The following is a 20,158-nucleotide window of genomic DNA, read 5'->3' on the forward strand; positions in this document are numbered from 1 at the left end:
AAAAAAAAAAAAGCCAGTTGAAGATTCCATTCTCCCTCGCCACTTTAGTTGATTAGGATTCCATTGTCAATGACAGGTTGCTGGCAATAATATAAAAGGGAGATGAATGTGAATTTAGGAAAGATTGTTTCCCATTGAAAAGGAATTCAGGCTCCTTGTCAATGGAATCTAGAAATCCTAATAGGTTACCACCACATATGACAGCACACACAGCAAGGACCTGATGGTAGTATAAAGTTCAAAATCTATATAGGAATCTAACCGGTCCCCGTCTCATTGGCTGCGTCGGGTGTGCTTATCGTCTGGCTGGTAAGTCAAGGCAATTCTTCCAAGGCCCCACCTTAACTTGTTCAAAACCCGCCCCATGGTTGGAACCTGTTGCTTTCACAGCATTCGTCTTGACCATGTGAGCGGTTGTTGTTGGGCTCAAACCCAATTTACCCCGCGAGAGGGGGATTGGATTTATACAAGAAACATCCTGATAGAAGCTAAGTGTTGGAACTCAAAAGGTTTATAGGCAATCCAGTAACTAATGAATTTCAGGAGCATCAGTTTTGCATCTGGATTTAATTTACGAGACAATATATAATGACAACAGAGACTTATGAATGTTACAATGACTTTTTCCTATTTAATGCAAAATTAAACCTAAAGCTTCAAATTCACATCACCAAACAAAGAGGGAAGCAAGCATTCTTTCTTTTTGAAGGGGGGAAAGAACAAGATTCAGTAGTGTGCTGCATAAACAGACAGGCATGTGGGGGCTGCAGCCATAGTGACAGCATAAGCTCTGGTGCTTCTGATGGCAACACAATTTACGGTGAATGCCGTTGGGCAATAGTTGAACTTCAAAGTGACAATATGAAACCAGGGCACCAGAAAGTAAGGTGGCAGAAGCAGTATCACGTTATAAGTGTTTGAGGAACAGGGATAATAGGCTGGCTTCCTATAGTTTCACTCCATCAGACAATTGATTCCATCAACTTTTATGAAACAGATGCCCATGCAATCAGCTGGACAAATCAATATAAAGATAATAGGACATGAAAGGGTAACTAAGTTTAAAATATTGCGACCCCAATTGTAGAAAAGAAACAGAAGCTTATATGTTTATCAAATGTACTATACACGTGCCTGAATTTGCAAGTAAAATTCATAGATAATCTTATAGTAACAAAACCAGTATTATGCACCTAGGGAAAGGGTCAGGATAATTCTAAGCAACATTAGATCAAACCAGAATCTACAAGTCTCAACTTCGTATATAATCTGACGGTAATACAATGCAATATCTTAGAAACGGTGATAGAAAGCAGGAGAAAAAGAAAGAAAGAAGGATCTCTATTTTAGGCACTAGAAACATGCTTAAATTTGCAAGTTTAAAACTCACAGATAAATCTTTTAGTAACAATAGCAGCATTTTACAGTTAGGTAAGGGATAAGAAATCTGCAAAAATTTGCACTTGAATTCACAAGTCTCAAATTCACATATAATCTGACAATAACTCAATGTAATGTTGCAGAGAAAGAGAATAAGAACAGGATAAAAAACAAGAAAGGAAGAAGAGAGGAATATATTTAAAAAGAAACGAAACATTAAAAAGTCACTTACGTTGCCCTGGGGTATAGTAGTCGTCAAGCATTTTAGCATGTTCCAGAATCCAAATGCGTTACCACGCACCAAAGCATACTTACATTGTACTTCGGTATATTTTGAAGGGCATAAATTTAGATATTGAACTGTAAATAATGAAGTTTAAAATTAAGATAAAAGATAAATTTATATGTGGCCTTAAAATTGGTTCAGCTTACCAAAGCACTCAATCCCAAGACCAGAAACAACCATAATTAGCTCAGGAAAAACCATGATTAACCCCCCTATCACCGACTGTAGGTACAACTCATCTTACTTATAGAAAACAAACTGAGAAAGCCTTCCTAAGGCCAGGTTGACATGCATCTCAAGATGCAGCCAAAAAAGTTGCATCATTAAGCTTGCTTAGCCAGACCAATTTCTTTTTCTTTTCTCAACAAATGAAAGCAAACACAAAATTTATTAGTCAAAATTTCCAATTGAACAATAAATTCGAGTAAACCATTAATATTTTCTTCAGCTTCAGATCCTTAAAAATGGGGAAAAAAAGGGAAAAAAACCTGGGTTGCTGAATTTTGCTTTCCACTCCATGTCTCTTGACAAATAACAAGCATTCTCTTCTCTTGGTTGAGCTGAGGCATAACCTCTGAAGGAGATACACGAGCAGAACAAGATCTTTACAAATACAGTTGCTGTTGTTCATTTATCTGGAACTATTATTTCTGAAGAGGTATACGTAATTTCAGGAACTTCATACAGAACTTACCAAATTATCCTGATTTTAAGAAACATATAAAAAGAATAGAAAGAAAAAGAGAGAAAAGATAAAAAAACAGCTTTGTAACAATCAATTACAAATTTCAATATACAAATTCATAAAGCAATAATCCAATAGGGAAGATAAAACACTGATTGATAACTGCTTGTTGTTTTATATGTTAATATTGTCAATTAGCATAAGCATGCATAAAAGAGTAACTTATTAATAAAGGATTAATCTGGAAAAACAGGTTTAAGAATAACAAATATATAGGAAGAATTAGCAAGGCATTTATGGCTTTATATTATGACAGTCTAATTCACAACTTGACCTTGCTTGAAATTATTGTCAATAGCAATTACAAATTTCAGACTACAATGTTAAAAGTGTTAAACAACAATTGGGTGGCAGAAAACTACACCACATACCTGGTAACTTCAACAATCTTTAAAACAGGATAACCAAAACCATCTACAGACTGCTATGTCTTTAATCAGCAGACTATATAGATGTAAAGAAATTAATTCCAATATCCTTAAAGTAAGAGGTCAACATTCCTTTGCATCTCAAGGCTTAATTATTACATTTTATGATTCTAATCAAAGTTTTCAATGTTGAATTTATCAGTTATAGAAGACGGCCCAAAGAATGAATATATATATATATATATAGCTGCTAGCACTGGATTCAACAAAAGTTATTGGCCCTCACGAAAACAACAGTGGTAATATCAGTGAATAAACTGAAAACACTATTATTATTGTTCAAAATATTTGTTTTATTCACCATGAAATTTATGAAAAGAGTAAAGAAAATTTCCTATCATTTTTGACATGAGTATTTCAAAACATGATGCTAATTCACACCCTCAGTTTCATTTAAATCCTACATAAAAATTCGGAACTTAATAGTTACATGATAGACAGTAATGAAGTACCAGGTCATTGAACAACAAAAAGCATTGCCAATTACCATGTTTTTGCATAGTGCCCTACAGCTCAATGATCAAAATTTTGGATGACCTCCACAAGGTAGAGATCAGTGTGCTCATAGCCATTTACATAATAAACATAAAAAAGACTGATTACTGATGAGTATGTGGCCATTGTTTGAGGATATCTGGATGCTAATACCTGCACCATAAGAGGCAATGCAGAACCTATTCCACTGTTTCCAATAGACATATCTCTTCCACAAAAATATTAAATAAAAACAAAATTGTTTTCATATTCATTTCTTAGAAGCATCTCCAGAATCATATAACTGATAAATCACAGTATAAGCACGGAGAAAGTAGCACTTATCAGCTTAGAGTTTGATAGCCCAAGGGCCCTTGCAAATCATCCTGTCTTGTGTCACTCCTTCCCATTAAGGAGGGCATCCATGGGAAAAGTTTTCCTAGCTCTTTGCCTATTGTACTAGGCTGCCTACCATTAATCCCAAATTTAGCTCTCTCAACAGCTTCCATCATATCTTCCCTTGCCAAAGTTTCAGCACCTGTAAAAAAGGCAGAGCAAGACAAATTATTCATGTTTCTTAGTATAAGTTTACAGCCGAAACATAACCATTATTCAACCCCCCCCCCGCCCAAAAACACAAAAAAACAGAAGAAGAAAATGTAAACGAAGAAAAAGGCCTCTGCATGCTGCAGAGATGCATCTGCTTGCTGCAGAGATGCATCTGCTTTAATGATGTTCAACAAAACATTACAAAAAGCAATGTTCAAATCTCAAAGCAAGACACGTATTAGAGGCAATGCAATCTAATATCAGATGGTAATGACTCTGTATCAGCTTCTCACCTCTACGAGCAGCAAGTAAAGCAGCTTCATTGACAATGTTTGCAAGATCAGCACCTACAAAACCTGGGGTCAGTGAAGCAACTAAGTCAGCAATAAGTTGTTTGTCTTCTTCTAGAGGAACTCCTCTCAAGTGCACAGCCAAAATCTTTCTCCTTCCTTCCTCATCTGGTTCCCCCACCAAAACTTTTCTCGAGAAGCGACCAGGGCGACAGAGGGCTGGATCCAATGCTTCTCGCCGGTTGGTTGCCCCAATAACAACCACTTTCATGTCTGACTCAAATCCATCCATTTCTGTCAGCAACTGCAGCAGCAAAAAACAAAAGATTTTAAAAGCCCATCAATAGCAGGAGATCATCCAAAATTTCAGGATTTTACAAAAACTGTATTAAAAGTAAAAAGCAAATCAAGAAAGAAAATTAAAACAATTGCAAGGATAACTCTTTCAGATTAAATAAGATTCTCTGACAGAACAAAATAAAAAACAGTGGTCTGATTCTAAAGAGCCATATTTACACAGAAGTGATAAATGTTTATTAAAGCCTGGATTTGATCAGAACAGTAATGAATTTAATAAATAAGTGAAAAGAACATAAGCAATGCAACTAGGGTTGAATGTTAAATTGCCTGGTTCAATGTTTGGTCTCGTTCATCATTGAAACTTCTACCACGCTTCCCTCCAACTGCATCAAGTTCATCAATAAATATAATCGACGGTGCAGATTTCCTTGCCACATTGAAAAGATCTCTAATTCGAGCTGCTCCTCTTCCAACAAACAATTCAACAAATTCACTAGCTGATACGCTGAAAAAAGGAACTCCCGCTTCTCCAGCTACTGCACGAGCTAGTAATGTTTTCCCTGTTCCAGGTGGACCCACTAGCAGTACACCTCTAGGCAATTTTGCTCCCAGTTTTTGGTAATTTATAGATCCCTGAAGGCATGAAACTATCTACAAAAAAGATTTTGTGTCAACAGAGCTAGCCAGCAAAAACGTATTTCATTATTCATGAGAGATTCAGTAAACCTAGTTCATAATAATAAATATAAGAAACATCATCTATACAATGACAACAATCTAAAACCTCTAACAAATTAGTGCGTGCACTACAAAGAGCTAAATGATCTAAAGTATCTGCATAAAGGATTCTTTTATCACTCTGTCTCCAAACAGACCTAGAAGCTTCCATGATAATATATTAATACAAACAAGAGTAAGCCACAGAAAGGACACCCTGTTAGCAAAACCCTGCTACATGACCTAGGGATCTTGTAAAACCAAATAATTCGATTTTGGCTAACTAAGTGCAACATGTCAAGGGCCACACTATTATAATCAATATCATCAAATAAGACTCAAAAGCCTTAGGAAGCAAATAAACGTAAGAAGGGAAGATCAAAGGCATATAAGGTATCTCTACATGCTAACTTTCCTATTTCAAAACCCAGAAAAGAACTTAGGCCTTGCTTGGTAGGGTGGATAGAAAAATAGAAAGATGGAAAATTGGAGGAGAAAAGTGAAAAGATGGAAAACCTACTTTTTCCTTCCATCAGTATGCTTGGTAGGAAAGATAGAAAGTGGATTGGAAAAAACATTTTCTTTCCATCCATTGCTTGGTAGGGTTGGAAAATGTAAGGTATATTATTTTATCATTATACCCTTTGTAAGTTAAGATAACACGGTAAATCTAAATAAGGATGGACAATTTTGTAAATATGCAACAGTTAACTCATAGTTTTCCCCTTTTCTCTCCTCTAATGTCTTCGATTAGGAATGATTTGTATTTGTGAATGAGGATGAAAAGTGTAGATGCAATATACAAGATATCAGATTCATGTTCCTATAATACAGATAGTAAATCTATGACATCCTTGAACGCCCTAAAAGTAATATTCAATGAAACTATTGTTGCAGCCTTGCAGGATTCTAGCTTCCGTAGACTATATTATATTCAGAACGAATTTGAATGATTTCTAGAAAAGAAGCAAAAAGACCTCCTCATCATTAATTCCATAATGCAGCCAATGTGAAAGAAAGTCTTGACAATAAAAATTAAAAGAAAAAAAAAAGATATTCATTTTATGCAACTTCAAGAGAAGTGCTTACCTCCATAAGCTCCAACTTGGCAGTATCAACTCCCTCCACATCATCAAACCCAATAAACTGATTATTTGGACGCCGCTTTCTTGCAGGGCTATTAGCAGCAGAAAGTTGACGATATAGAAGCCACATCAAAGGTGTTAAAGGAACCCACAAGGATAGTATTGTTATTAAAGTACTCCTCATCGACATTAGAACTGATTGAGGAGCTGAGCTATAAGTTGTTCCCTTTTCTCTCATCAAACTAAGAAGAAATTTTTCATCATGATCAATTTTTCTTGTCAAATACTGCCACTCAGAAGTAGAAGTTTGAGGTCTTGAAACTTTCTTAAATAGACCTTGTTTTTGCAATCGCCTACCTTCCACACCATCATCTTGTGCAGCCATATCAGCTACATTTTCAATTGATTCATTCACTGCCAAAGATTCTTCTTCTGAATTTTGAGTATCTTCAGCACTTTTAGAATCCATATTGAAATATATACGACGAGAACCCTCTTCTAGCAAAACCTTTGTCACAGAACTATTCTGGAGGCTTGTTATCAACTCCGAGTAAGGAACGATCTTAGGAGATGGCAATGCAGTTAATTTCAAGAACAAATAGCACATAGCCAACGCTAGAGATATTGTACTGTAGAGAGTAACTCTTCTTATATTCTTTCGTAGAAACATTCCAATATCATTTAACATTGACCAAACCGAAACTCTCTTCATTCTTATTGTTAATAAGCGCAACCTGGGACGCAATCTTAATGAAAATCTTTTTCTCATATTACTACTTTCTCTTTTCCCTAATCGGGTTTTCCTATTTCCATTATTTCCCCTCATCAATAACCCATTATGTGCCTTGCAACAAACTTGAAACCCCAATAAAGGAACCCCATTTCTTCTTCCATTGCTAACCAACCTAAGCCCATTATCACCAGAAAAAAACAAATTCTGGGTTTTGCTACGGTTATAATTATATATTCTAAGTGAATGAAAGCAAAATGAACTACTAGAAAAGCTATTATATCTCCTAAAAGACTTGGTTTTTCCACTTGCAATTACCGAGTTTTCTTTACTAACAAAAAATCCATTATTGCAAGCAACGGTAAAACAAGCCATGTCCCTAGTACATCAACAACTACAAATCGGGGAGAGAGAATACCAACTAAAGCTGCATAGACGTAAGAAAGTTGATAGTTTAAAGCCGAAGAAGGGTTCTTTTTTACCTGGATTTAAGAGCTTGCGAACATGGGGATGAAACTGAGGGATGGAATGGACAGAGGGCTATTACCATTTTCTCTCTGTTGGGTTAAGCTTCTTTGCAGAAGATCTAACGGCCCAAAGGAAAAAGATTATCCAATTTTAAGCTATGGATGGTTCGATCATATTCTTCCGTATGTATGTGTGGCTCCAAAACATGGATGATGTTTCAGGAATTTGGGCTTTTGGGCATTCAACAGCTCAAGTGGGCCGGGAAGTAGGTGTCTCCCACAAGTGGCATCGAGTGTAATTTTGTGCACATTTTGAGGGCTTTTATTTTGTGGAGAGGAAAATGTCATTTCCGTTGTTGAGGTGCACTTTTCAGTATGGTAAACACTAAACACCACGCATAGAGCTTCGATTGGTTTGGGAAGATGTCCAGCGAAAACCAATAACCAATCTACCAATCTTAGCATTTTTTTTAGGGATAGTAAACCAATTTTGCACAATAGATAAGCTTCTCTTTGATCAGGCTGAAATTCATCAGTAGGCGCCCTGGTATTTTTTTGTTTTATAATTTTCAATATGGGTTTTTGATTTCTTTTCTCTTGATTCATTGGCTAGTTGGCGATTTCATGATAATACCCTTTTCATAAACATTGATGGGTTCTAAGTTTCTCCCCATTATCTTCTTGTTTACATTTATTTTTATAATTTGCATGATTTAGCCTGTGGAGCCTTTTTTTTTTTTTTAATTACTTGATTGTGTTTTTTGTTCAAAGCCTAATGGTGATTCCATAAAAAGAGAGTCCAACGGTGATTGTTTTAATGAAAAATGTTCAAGTTTTTGTCTTGTAGTATATAACCTTATATCATCCTCCTTTGTTTCGCCTTTTGTTTCTTAGATTATACTTCCCTTGTTGTACATTGTTATTAGTAAAATGAATTTGCCACATTGTTGTTATTGATACCATTTTCTATATTCATTACTGAATGTGATTATAATTTTTAAACATAAGCATGTGGTATGTGCTCATATTCTTTCAAAATCAAAGTTGTCATATATTTGCTTGGATGAATAGAAGGTTGTAAATATCATTCTTGATAGCTGCAGCCTGCAGCAAGGTCAGCTGATTCGATGCTTTCATTATTTTAGCTAGACTCTCTGTGATGAATAGATTTGTCTTTTTAGAATTCACTTACTTTTGTCAGGGCAATAGTCACTGTAAGTGTCATCATTGATATTTCTTTCCACTTTCAGATTCTGCCTGTATATGTGATCAAACATTTTCCCAGTGCTTTATCATGCCAAGGGATAGAAAGTTATGTGGTTTGCCTCTAGGCATGTCTTTGCTTCTTTGAATTAGTGAAATGGAAAGGAGAAGACCAATAGATGACCATGAACCAGGACCAGTTCCTTCGCAAAGACCCGTGGACAGATTTGGGTTTATAAAGCAGGATGTTAGTAACACTCCAGATGGTTTAGTGAAGAGTAGGTTAGCCGTTGAATATGAGAGGTATGTTTTTTCTCTAATGGTATTTGTTCAAGCTCTTTTAGTTGATATGAGTGCAATTCTCCCTCTTTATGTTTTTATAATTTGTGCTAGCAAACATTATTATGATTGTCATCTATGGTTGTTGAAATTTTTCAGGGAAGCTAGAAGGGTTAGAAAATGGAGAAAAATGATTGGGGTTGGTGGGAGTGATTGGAAACACTATGCTAGGAGAAAGCCTCATGTGGTCAAAAGGCGTATAAGGAAAGGAATTCCTGATTGTTTAAGGGGTCTGGTTTGGCAGTTGATCTCAGGAAGTCGGGACCTTTTGCTGATGAACCCTGGGGTTTATGAGGTACTTCTTTTAATTACTTGTAGCTTTGCTCATTCTCTTTTAACTAATGGTATACTTATTATTTCTGAATGTTATGGCCTTTGCTTGAATTTTTATTTTTATTTTTTGTCTTTAACTTGTAATGTTATTTTTGCTAAGTTCTCCAACACTCATGGGAAAATATTAGCCTCCTTCCTACCTTGTTAGTGTTTTTGTTTATCCTATGATCATGCTTTCTATATCGTCAATGCAACCTTTGGGTGTTTAATGCTAACCTCATGCATGCTATATCGTTTAACTTAAATTACAACTGGGGTTTGTCTTATTTTATGTCTGGACTTTCATCAAACCTACTGTTGTAAGTTTTTTTGTTTCTTATATCAAATTATGGTTGAGTCATCAAAAGAAGAGGAAAAGAAAAGAAAAAGGAATATTGTGTTTGATAAAATGCACCCAGTTCCCTCATCATTTGGGAATTTGAACACTACTTCAATTTAACAAAATTGGTTTTAATGCCAGACCTTGTACTTGTTGGGAATGATGGCAGCTGAGGTTTTGAAAATATAAATTTGAAGGAAACTTTCTACAGCAGTTTTTGATATGATTGCATTAAGCATTATTAGGAAGTTGCTAATAGATGGATTGGGTAATATCACAAAATACCAAAGTCTCTTTCTGTGCCAGGATAAATTTATGATTGCTCCTGCTTGCTATTACTATAACATTCTTGTTTTCATGAACTTTAACCTCAAGCTTTTATAAGCATGAGCTGGGAAATGAGTTCATCAGTTTCATCTTATAGTCTTTTAAGCAGGTTTCTGTAAATCATTTGATGAGACTGGTGTCTGAAAATTTAAATAGTGGTTCTATTTACTCCACCTAAAATCCTTTTTTATACAATTCCATGAATGGATTCATTACGGTTGGAGCTCAATCCCAATCATTGCAACTTGTAACATACCATTTTGTTTGACAAATATGCTGGTTCAATCCAATATGGATTTCATTGGCAGAGCCAGGTTCAGTTATGTCAGACCAAACCCTTTTAGATGTCATACATGGCCTAGTTTGTGAAATGAAAAACAGTTTTGAAGTGGTCATTTAGGGTTATAAAACTGTTGACATTTAAAACAAAAGGATGGTTAAGAAGATTGGGAAATAGGGGTGTTGTTTTCCTGCAGGAGATGACTACTTTTGGCTTTTGAAGATCTGAGAAGAGTTCTCAATTTTTCGTGTTTTAAGTAGCTTACCTTTCATTCTAGTTTGTTTGTATCTTTATGGATGCCAGCTTTTATCTGAATTTTGTATAAGGTCATTGAGTTAATGTAAAAATCAATCTTTAAAATTCAAACATCATTGTAAATTGCTTATGCATTGGCATTTCAGGTGATAATGGTGCCAACTGCCAAAATATTTTTTGTCACTTTATGTAACTTTTGGGTTCGTTGGATCAAGTGTTTGTCCTGCCCTATCTATCCTTGCTCATTATTTGATGGAGCAGGTTAATATATGGTTGGTTGATGATGATGGTCTGATTGCTGGAAAGTTATTTGCTCATTTGCTTTTGAGGGAAAAAAATTGTTGTTCTCTTTTGGACTCAAAACTGTTTTCTGAGCTTGAAGGGTTCTTTTCTTTTTCTTTTTTGAAATTTTTTTCTTCTACTGATAGTCTTCTTCCTTGTTCTTCATGTGCTTTGCTGATGAAACTTTATGTCTGTTGCAGCAACTTGTAATATATGAGACCTCAGCTTCAGAACTAGATATAATTCGGGATATATCTCGCACCTTTCCATCACATGTTTTCTTTCAGCAGAGACATGGACCTGGTCAAAGGTCCCTTTACAATGTTTTGAAGGCATACTCCGTCTTCGATAGAGATGTTGGCTATGTCCAGGTTTGTTTCATGTGTCTTAGCCCTCATATATTTTGTCCAAGGTAGTAATGCTTTCTTTTTGTTCAAAATGCAGGGAATGGGTTTTTTAGCAGGTCTTTTGCTTCTTTATATGAGTGAAGAGGATGCATTTTGGTTATTGGTTGCATTACTGAAAGGAGCTGTTCATGCTCCTATGGAAGGATTATATCAGGTATTTCTTGTATTCTAAAAACTTCTATTGGTATCTGAGACGCAACATTTTAGGTAGTTAATGGTTTAATGAGGAGTTAGGATAGATTGTAATTGCCAACTGTCTCTTACTCAGAAAATGACATATGACTTTATAGTAGTTTATACCAGCTTCTGGTGTCAGACTTTAAATTCTCTCTTATGTTGATTTATTATTAGTTCTGTGACTGAATCCATGACTTGTGCCTAGATTAATTTTGCAACGGCAATTGTATATTTTAGATTATGAATGGGATCTATGGTTTTTCGTGCTTATCAGATCTGTTAGCATGCTTATAGAGTATCTGCTAATATCTTAGACAATCTTAGCGGACAGCAGGGCACTGTGATGAAATGAACCAGTAATTTTGGACTTGTTTTGTACTTAACCTCTCTTTTCAGCCTTTTCTTTTTTGTCTTTTCTACTTTTTTGAAGTTATGTTGGTTTGAAAAATAAGAACTAGGCTTCTCATTTCTGCTTCTTCCAAAGAATCTCTCTTCCATCATTTTTTGGTGGTATGTCATATTGTTTGGTTGGTTATGTAGAACATTTGGCATTCTACTCTGGTTTGTAAGTTAATTGGTATTCCTAACAGCTCTTTGAGGGAATAACTGTAACTCAACTCCCTTGGAATTTATTGTATGTTATCTGTTTAGGAGCTTTCATTCTTCTAGGTGCTCCTCCTTGTATTTTACCACCTGCAGTTGGTGCATTTTGTTACTGAGCAGAGAGCATATTTAAGTAGCAATCAATTAATTCTATATTGTTTCTGTTGTTTGAAAATGTTGTATGCACTTGGTAGGTGGGGCTGCCTCTTGTACAACAATACCTGTTTCAATTTGAACAATTGGTGAGGGAGCACTTGCCAAAGCTGGGTGAGCATTTTAGCCAGGAGATGATAAATCCAAGCATGTATGCTAGCCAGTGGTTCATAACTGTATTCTCATACTCATTCCCGTTCCCTTTGGCTCTTCGAATTTGGGATGTCTTTCTCTATGAGGTCAGTTATTTGAAATTTGATCTATGTTCCAGCCATACCATAAATTACATGCCACATGGCCTGAAAATTGGTTTTGAGTAAAAAGAAATTCTTTCAGCAAAAAAAAAAGAATAATTTTTTTTTTCTTTTTCCAGGGTGTCAAGATTGTCTTTAAAGTTGGTTTGGCACTTTTAAAATATTGCCATGATGACTTGGTAAGTAGTTCAGGACATCTTATCGGCTTTAGATCCAATTACCTATTTTTTTTCTTCTGCTTAAAGATGGTGGTTCTGTTGTTTCATCAGATAAAGTTATCCTTTGAGAAACTCATTCATGCTTTGCGTAACTTCCCTGAGGATGCAATGGATCCGGATACGTTGCTGCCTATGGCTTATTCAATCAAGGTTCTCTCTCTGTCTCACATACACACACACACACAAGTATTCACAGCATTAAGTATTTTAAATTTTGTAATTACCATCATTTCTAAGATCTGTGTGCATTTTCTTGTGGCATGATGATCTCTCTCTCTCTCTCTCTCTCAGCCTTGGTGATGAACATTTATTTGAATTATGTAAAGATTTAACTTTGTAATATCATTTTGCATGCATTTGTTGATTAATTTCTGTTTGATGATTTGCATATTGATTGTGTTTGCTGATTTTATTAATAGCACGTGCATGAACTGCTCTGGCTTGAAATTTCTTGATTTGGTCCAATGTCTTAATAGTTTTGGATGTCTTCCCCTTATTGAATAATTAATTTGTTTTGCATAGGCAATAGTGTAAAACTTTGTTGAATGTCAGTAGTGGAAATTTTATCATTTACTGAACAAGAGTTTAGAAACTTCGAATGCAAATTAAAGGACTTTATATGGTGTAAAATTGGCTAGGCGGAGATTGTATGGAATATTTAAGAAATGCATGAATCTTGCATCACCTGTTGCTTAGTTTGTATGATGTTGCTCTTTACGGTAGTGTGAACAGCCATTTATTCAACTGTCGTTGTGAAAAGCCTGGTTTAATGTGTTGCTCAGGGCTAGGATACCCATGTTAATGATTTCTTGCACTAAAAACTAATGACTATGTTTTATCACTTCCACAGTACGCATCGTGACTTATTAATATTTTATGGTGCATTTGTGAGCTTAGTAATGAATTTAAGTTAATTACTATATATATATATATATATATGTTTGATTCATTGTCAGGTATCCAGAAGCTTAGAAGAATCAAAAAATGAGTATGAGAAGAAAAATGGAAAGCTTATGCAATCTACAGAATTTATCAGGAAGCAGAAACAACTGCAATGAAGGTTTGCTCATCTAAGGGCGGGCTAAGCTGCCAGTCAACATGTACATTCTTATTCTTACCATTATTTTCCATTTCTTGCCATGGCCACTCGAGTGTGTTAAGATGCATATGCCGAACACTGACTTCTTGACAGACTGATTGTTCATTCTCTCCTCTTGTTGGCGAAGCAATTACACTCAATTGCTTTCGCTTTCAGGAGTTGATGTGCTTAAGAAAGTCCACAGATTCATGCCGTATGTGCTAAATCTTTTCAGACTGTAGAAACAGCTGTGGTGACTTATAAACCATCTTTGGATACAATGATGGAACTTTGTGATTATTGTGTGAAAAAAAAAGGAAAAAAGGAAAATAAAAAGAAGGAACTCAACTCAACTCAGAGAAATGTATATATATATTGTTTTGTTTTGTCCAGGCACTAGTTTCTAATGAGTACCTTGTCTTCATGCTGTCTTTGCATTGTGATGAACTTATTTTAGCAATAGATATAAGATTGGTGGTGGCATTAGCTGGTGAAAGCAATCAGGGTGACTTAAAAGGGATATGTTCTTATTGAGGGCATTTCATCCTCCAGTCACTGCTCCAGATGTGAGTAACATAACATAAGATGAAGGAAACTTTCCAGACGCCATAGGGATGCCACACATACCAAATAATTGTGTTTGGAAGTGCCCACCAAGGCTTCAATTCATCTTCTCAAATTCATTTTCACTAAATCCTTTTCATGCATTGCTGCTATTGTAACAAACTTGTAAGAAAACTTAACAAAATCCACCTAACAGTCGTTTTATCTTTTTCTATATATATAATTGATGTTTTATGATTTTTAATGTTAAAAATATCTTTAAAAAATATTTTGTAAGTTTTGAGACATCAAGCAAAGGAAAACTTAGCAAACAAGAAAACATAATAATTAGTTAATTATCTTTATTTTGTCTTCATTTTCTCATGAAGAGGTTTTAATGATTAAATTAGATGTTTTAATTAACAAAAGTCGAGATTGAGTAGTATAAAGATTGAGTCACATTTGCGGGATGTTAATTGGGTGGCAATATTCTCCTCATTCTTTTGGAAAAGTTGTTATTTTTGTTGTCTTAATTTAGCCTTAACCCTACCATTCATTTATATATATATATATATATATATATATATATTTCTTTTTCATTATTTACGTACATAATTATTACCATAATCAGTTAAGAGGAAATTGATTATAAAAAATAAAATACTGCCACTGCTAATATTACCAAAAGCATTTGCTATTTATTCTAAAAATGAAAGCAAAAGCAAAAAATCTTTAGTCAAAGAAGTTCAATGATAAAAAAAAAATTAGAAAACTCTTTGAAAATGTCTTTTATAATTCTTGTAATATTTCTAGGCATTTTTACAAAAATAATAAGTATTTTAAAAAGTTCTGAGCACTAGTATAAAAATTAAAAATTTAATAACTTCACATATTTTAAAATTTAAATATTATATTTTTTATCAAGTTATTATTTATTATTTTACAAAATTAAAATTTGAAAGTTTAAAAATTCACCTTCTTTCGGTTTATTAAATTTTATATTTTTATATACAAAATAAAAACTTTAATAAATATTTTTATATATATACCAAATATTATAATATTATATTTTCAATAATAAATTTCCAATCAATTGCATTCGTACTAAAAACATTTGCAATAATCAGATTTCCGTCAAAACACAAACTCTAGGAAGAAATTAAAGCGTCCTCCACCTAAGCAACCGCTATTAAAGCATGTCACTGCCCTGCAAAAAGGGGACAGAGAGTTAGATTCCTTCTACCAAAAAATGAAGCGAAATTAGATCAACTATGGCTAACTCAGTTCCTCAAAACAACTCAGCCCGATTCTCACAAACTATTTTCACCATTATCCTAAAGGGTCATTGGAACACTCTTTTGAAACCCAAAATTTGCACCCAATTAACCTCGGCTACCATTAACTACTTCCTTTACAAGCTCTCCCTTTTCTGTTCCAGTCCTTCTCTTTCGTGGTCTTTCTTTAAATGGATCGAAATTTCTATTCCAAATTACAACCACTCTCTGCAATCCACGTGGACAATGGTCCATATTCTTACAAAACACAAACATTTCAAGACAGCACATAACTTGCTCGGAAAAATTTCAAACAAAGATTTCTTGTCATCAAATTCTGTTTTGAATGCTTTGGTGAGTACCCATTCGGACTTTGAAGTGAATTCTCATGTTTTGAGTTGGCTGGTGATATCTTATGGGAAATTGAGAATGACCCAAGATGCTTTACAGGTTTTTGAGGCTATGAGACTTCATGGTTTAAAGCCTCATTTACACGCTTGTACTGTGCTATTGAATTGTTTAGTTAAAGAAAAATTGATTGATAATGTGTGGAAAGTTTATAAGAAAATGGTTAGACTTGGGGTGGTTGCGAATTTACATGTTTACAATGTGCTGGTTCATGCTTGTTGCACGGGTGGTGATGTCGAGAAGGCAGAAAAGGTGCTGAGTGAGATGGAATTGAAGAGTGTTTTTCCTGATCGTTTCACGTATAATACGTTGATTGCGTTGTATTGTAAGAAAGGAATGCATTATGAAGCTTTGTGCGTGCAAGATAGAATGGAAAGAGCGGGGATTAGTCCGGATATTATAACCTATAATTCACTTATTTATGGATTTTGTAGAGAAGGTAGAATGAGAGAGGCTGTGGGGCTTTTTAAGGAAATTAAAGGTGTAAGTCCTAACCATGTGACTTATACTACTTTGATTGATGGTTATTGTAGAGTGAATGATCTAGGGGAAGCTTTAAGAGTGCGTGATATGATGGAGGCTAAGGGGATTTATCCTGGAGTTGTTACTTATAATTCAATTATCCGTAAGTTGTGTGAAGAAGGTGAAATAAGGGAAGCAAATCGGGTGTTGAATGAGATGAGTGAAAAGAAAGTTGAACCTGATAATGTCACTTGTAACACATTGATCAATGCTTATTGCAAGATTGGAGATATGGGGTCTGCTATGAAAGTGAAGAACAAGATGGTGGAGGCTGGATTGAAGTTGGATCAATTTACATTTAGGGCATTGATCCATGGAGTTTGCAGGGTGCGTGAAATGGACAGTGCTATAGAGTTCTTGTTCAACATGCTTGATGCAGGGTTTTCTCCAAATTATTCCACCTACTCCTGGCTTGTTGATGGATACTGCAACCAAGGCAATGAAGAAGAAGTTATGAAGCTCCCAGATGAAATTTTGAAAAGAGGCCTTTGTATTGATGTCTCGGTGTATAGGGCACTCATAAGGAGGTTTTGTAAGCTAGAAAGGGTTGATTGTGCACAAAGAATATTCACTCTTATGCTAGGAAAAGGTATATCAGGAGACAGTGTAATATACACTAGCCTGGCCTATGCTTACTGGAAAATGGGGAAGGTGAATGCTGCTTCAGATGTGTTAAACGAAATGTATAAGAGAAGGTTGATGATAACTCTCAAAATCTATCGATGTTTCAATGCTTCATATGCTGGTGATAATAGCATTTTAGGGTTCTTTTGGAACCATGTGGTTGAGAGGGGATTAATGTCTAAGAGTATACTGAAGGATATCGAGCAGAGGAAGTTACAATCGTAAACTGACCTTTCAGATGTCTTTTCAGTTACATACGTTATTTGTGATGCTTTAGAGCATCCTGGTTACAATGAGACGCATCTCAAATAGCTTTCCATGTGGCTCTACAGATGTTAAGAAATGAACTGGTTTAAGTATAAATTTCTTTAAAATTTAGAAATGTGACGCACCAAATCCCGGTTTCTACTGCTTGATAGTAACTTTTTTTCTTGCATACTTAAATAGTTATGTGAGCATGATTATATTGTGTGATATACGCTATAGACAATCATATTGATATGTTTTTGGTGTTTGCTTTAGGAGAAGGCTAGTAAATGGTGGACAGGACTGTCAATCGTACTCAAATCTGCCTGGGCATAAATGCAACTATGCAAGAGGCATACATATTGACCAAGAATTATACAATGACTTTTACTGTTACAACATATTAAGCACAATTGCATAGAGAATACCATTTCTATTTTGTGTCTTGAATATGAAAAGACAACGACTCAAGGATATTGTTATTTTCAGGGATGTCTTGGGAATAAAACATCTAAAAGTAAAGAAAATAGTATTTTTGGCATTCTCAAACTGAATTGCAGAAGGATTTTCACTGTGGACATATTGAGTTCGTAAAGCAGGAAGTTCGAATACAGCAGAAGGCTTATTGAAGGGTAGGACGGCCACTGAGTATTAGACGGATTCTTGTTCTTTGGTGGATTTGCTTTTGATTCTATCAGTGGATGAGTTATTCCATGCTGATAAACTTGTTTGCAGTGGTTGTCAAAAATCTCATGGAAGGCAAAAATAGTTAGGACAGGGAGGAGCATGATTGCAGTTGAAAGGGGTGATGGAAAGCATTATGTGGAACAAAATCTAATGTGGTTAAAAGGTGTGTACAGAAGGAGTTACTGACTCTTTAGGGGGTCTTATTTAGTAGCTGATCTCTATAACTTGAGACCTTTTGCTGATGAGCCCTGGGTTGCTAGACTGTCTTGTAGATTTGTTCTTACCTCATTTAACTAATGTTATATTATTCTGAGTATGCTGGCATATGCTTAGCCTGATGTCTTAGCTTCTAATGTTATTTCTGCTATATTCTTCTACAGTTTCATGAGAATATATTGGTAGGTTGGTTCCTTCTCCACTACCTTTCTCATCTTCATGTTCTCTATTTTTCTTGTTCACTTCTGTTTCTCTTCCTTGTAACACTTGGGTTCGAAGTCCCAGCCTCATGTTTGCAATACTGCATTATTTTAAGCCATTTAGTTAAAAATTCAGTCTGTTTCAGTAACTTAATCATGGGATTCCTACTCTCTCTTTATTTAAGGGTTTCCTATGTTCCTTATAGTGAATTGTCATGTTAAAACATTCTCAAATCATTCTCAAGTTCCCTCAGCAGTATGGAACTATGGAACAGCTTCAAATTTATTCGAAAATGAGTTTTAAAGCCAAACTGCAGTGGTTAAAGTTTTGATTTACCGTTATATTAGGAATATCTGGATACTGCTGACAGATGAATTGAATAATATTAAAACATTCCTAAACATTCTTCATGCTGCATAAGCTTGTAATTGCCCTTATATGCTTTTGTAGCATGCCATGCTTTTCCCTGTGAACATTTAGCATTGGGCCTGTGTGCAAAAGGGTGATTTGGGAAACTTGTAGATCAGTTTTGTCTCAACATACTTTCTTAGGCTGATTTTTGTGAACTGTTTGACATACAGCATGATGTGGGATAAAGAGTGCTTAGGGTTAAGAAGATCTGGCGAGTTTCTTATGCTCATGACTTTGAACCTGCAATTTTTCTGGTTTCTTTCGTGTCTTCAGGAATGTGAGTTTGGACTATATTTTACATTAGCCAAGTCTCAAGGAGACGAAACTGATATTTTATATGGTGTCTTCTAAGATTACAGTTGAAAGTCTAAGAAAGTTCCTTATAGCAGTTGTTTTAGTTTTGCATTGCTCTTTCAATCTTAGAATACCTTCTATAAAAGAGCTTGAGCCTCTTAAAGATGTGTTCGTTAATCCTTGAATTGCTGAAGCAATTGGAATGATGGTGAATTGGTAGGGTTCATTTTGTAGATGATCAAACATGTCCTTCTTCCAAAGTAAAGAGATGCTAATGTGAGCAGAGGTTTGTTAATGCTAACCAGCTCATTGAGATGCTGTCACTGGTTTGGCATCCTTATCTTCCAAGATTCTGGTATTGAATAATAGTTACGTAATAGTATACTGCTAACTTAATGTCGTGACTTCAGACAGGTCGGCCATGCATATATCTATATATGTTACTTGCCGGAGATGCCTTCTATACAATTCTGTCACCGTCAAAGGACTCCTTGGTTGATTTGTTTCTAATTAGCTGTGTTGATACTTTTATTACTTGTTACGTATAGAAATATCCTTAGTCAACTTTTACAGAACCAAAGGTGCTTGTGAATAGGGGCAGAGTTAGCCAATTTTTATTAAGAGGATTAAAAGTTAAAAAGAATAAAAGTTAAAAAATTTTAAAATTAATATATTGAACTTAACTATTAATAATCAAAAAATTTATAGTAGACAATAATTTTATAACATATAAATAAAAAAAAAAAAACTTATAATAGTGTTCTAAGAAAATTTTGTTCGATAATGGCAATATCTTTTTTAATATAAACAATTAAATATTTGTAAAAAATTTATTATTTATTTTTTTTTCAAAATTTTACCTTTCTCAATATAAATTACTCAAAAATTAATGTAGTCAACATCTAATATTCTTATTTTATTATATTTAAGTTTATAATACTAAATATTAAACTATAATGTATAAAATATAAATAGTTAAATACGATATACATAATTAATAATTTCTTCTTATACTCAAGATAATTTTCTTTCAACTAAATATAAAACGTAAAA

General features: G+C 34.7%; 3 protein-coding genes across 3 annotated transcripts; 2 read left to right on the forward strand and 1 right to left on the reverse strand.

Annotated features, from left to right (window-relative positions):
• Window positions 1–3,410: 3,410 nt before the first annotated feature.
• Window positions 3,411–7,583, reverse strand: LOC110422372 (cell division protein ftsH). The gene is made up of 4 exons (XM_021436256.2): window positions 6,259–7,583; window positions 4,780–5,103; window positions 4,156–4,456; window positions 3,411–3,851 (listed from the first exon to the last, which is right to left on the reverse strand). The coding sequence occupies exons 1-4, from the start codon at window positions 7,357–7,359 to the stop codon at window positions 3,658–3,660; spliced, it is 1,920 nt and encodes a 639-aa protein (XP_021291931.1). The 5' UTR covers window positions 7,360–7,583; the 3' UTR covers window positions 3,411–3,657.
• A 240-nt stretch (window positions 7,584–7,823) lies between these two features.
• LOC110421382 (Ypt/Rab-GAP domain of gyp1p superfamily protein) lies at window positions 7,824–14,103 on the forward strand. The gene is made up of 9 exons (XM_021434974.1): window positions 7,824–7,998; window positions 8,702–8,957; window positions 9,093–9,288; window positions 10,990–11,160; window positions 11,234–11,350; window positions 12,171–12,368; window positions 12,503–12,562; window positions 12,653–12,751; window positions 13,558–14,103. Exons 2-9 carry the CDS (start codon window positions 8,812–8,814, stop codon window positions 13,657–13,659), a joined length of 1,089 nt encoding a protein of 362 aa, XP_021290649.1. The 5' UTR covers window positions 7,824–7,998; window positions 8,702–8,811; the 3' UTR covers window positions 13,660–14,103.
• A 1,265-nt stretch (window positions 14,104–15,368) lies between these two features.
• LOC110421635 (Tetratricopeptide repeat (TPR)-like superfamily protein) lies at window positions 15,369–18,514 on the forward strand. Its single transcript, XM_021435270.1, has one exon. The coding sequence runs from the start codon at window positions 15,494–15,496 to the stop codon at window positions 17,273–17,275; it is 1,782 nt and encodes a 593-aa protein (XP_021290945.1). The 5' UTR covers window positions 15,369–15,493; the 3' UTR covers window positions 17,276–18,514.
• Window positions 18,515–20,158: the final 1,644 nt, after the last annotated feature.

Source organism: Theobroma umbraticum, unplaced genomic scaffold (assembly GCF_002168275.2).
Source record: "Theobroma umbraticum cultivar Fairchild unplaced genomic scaffold, ASM216827v3 scaffold_130.0, whole genome shotgun sequence".
Classification (NCBI taxonomy): Eukaryota; Viridiplantae; Streptophyta; class Magnoliopsida; order Malvales; family Malvaceae; genus Theobroma; species Theobroma umbraticum.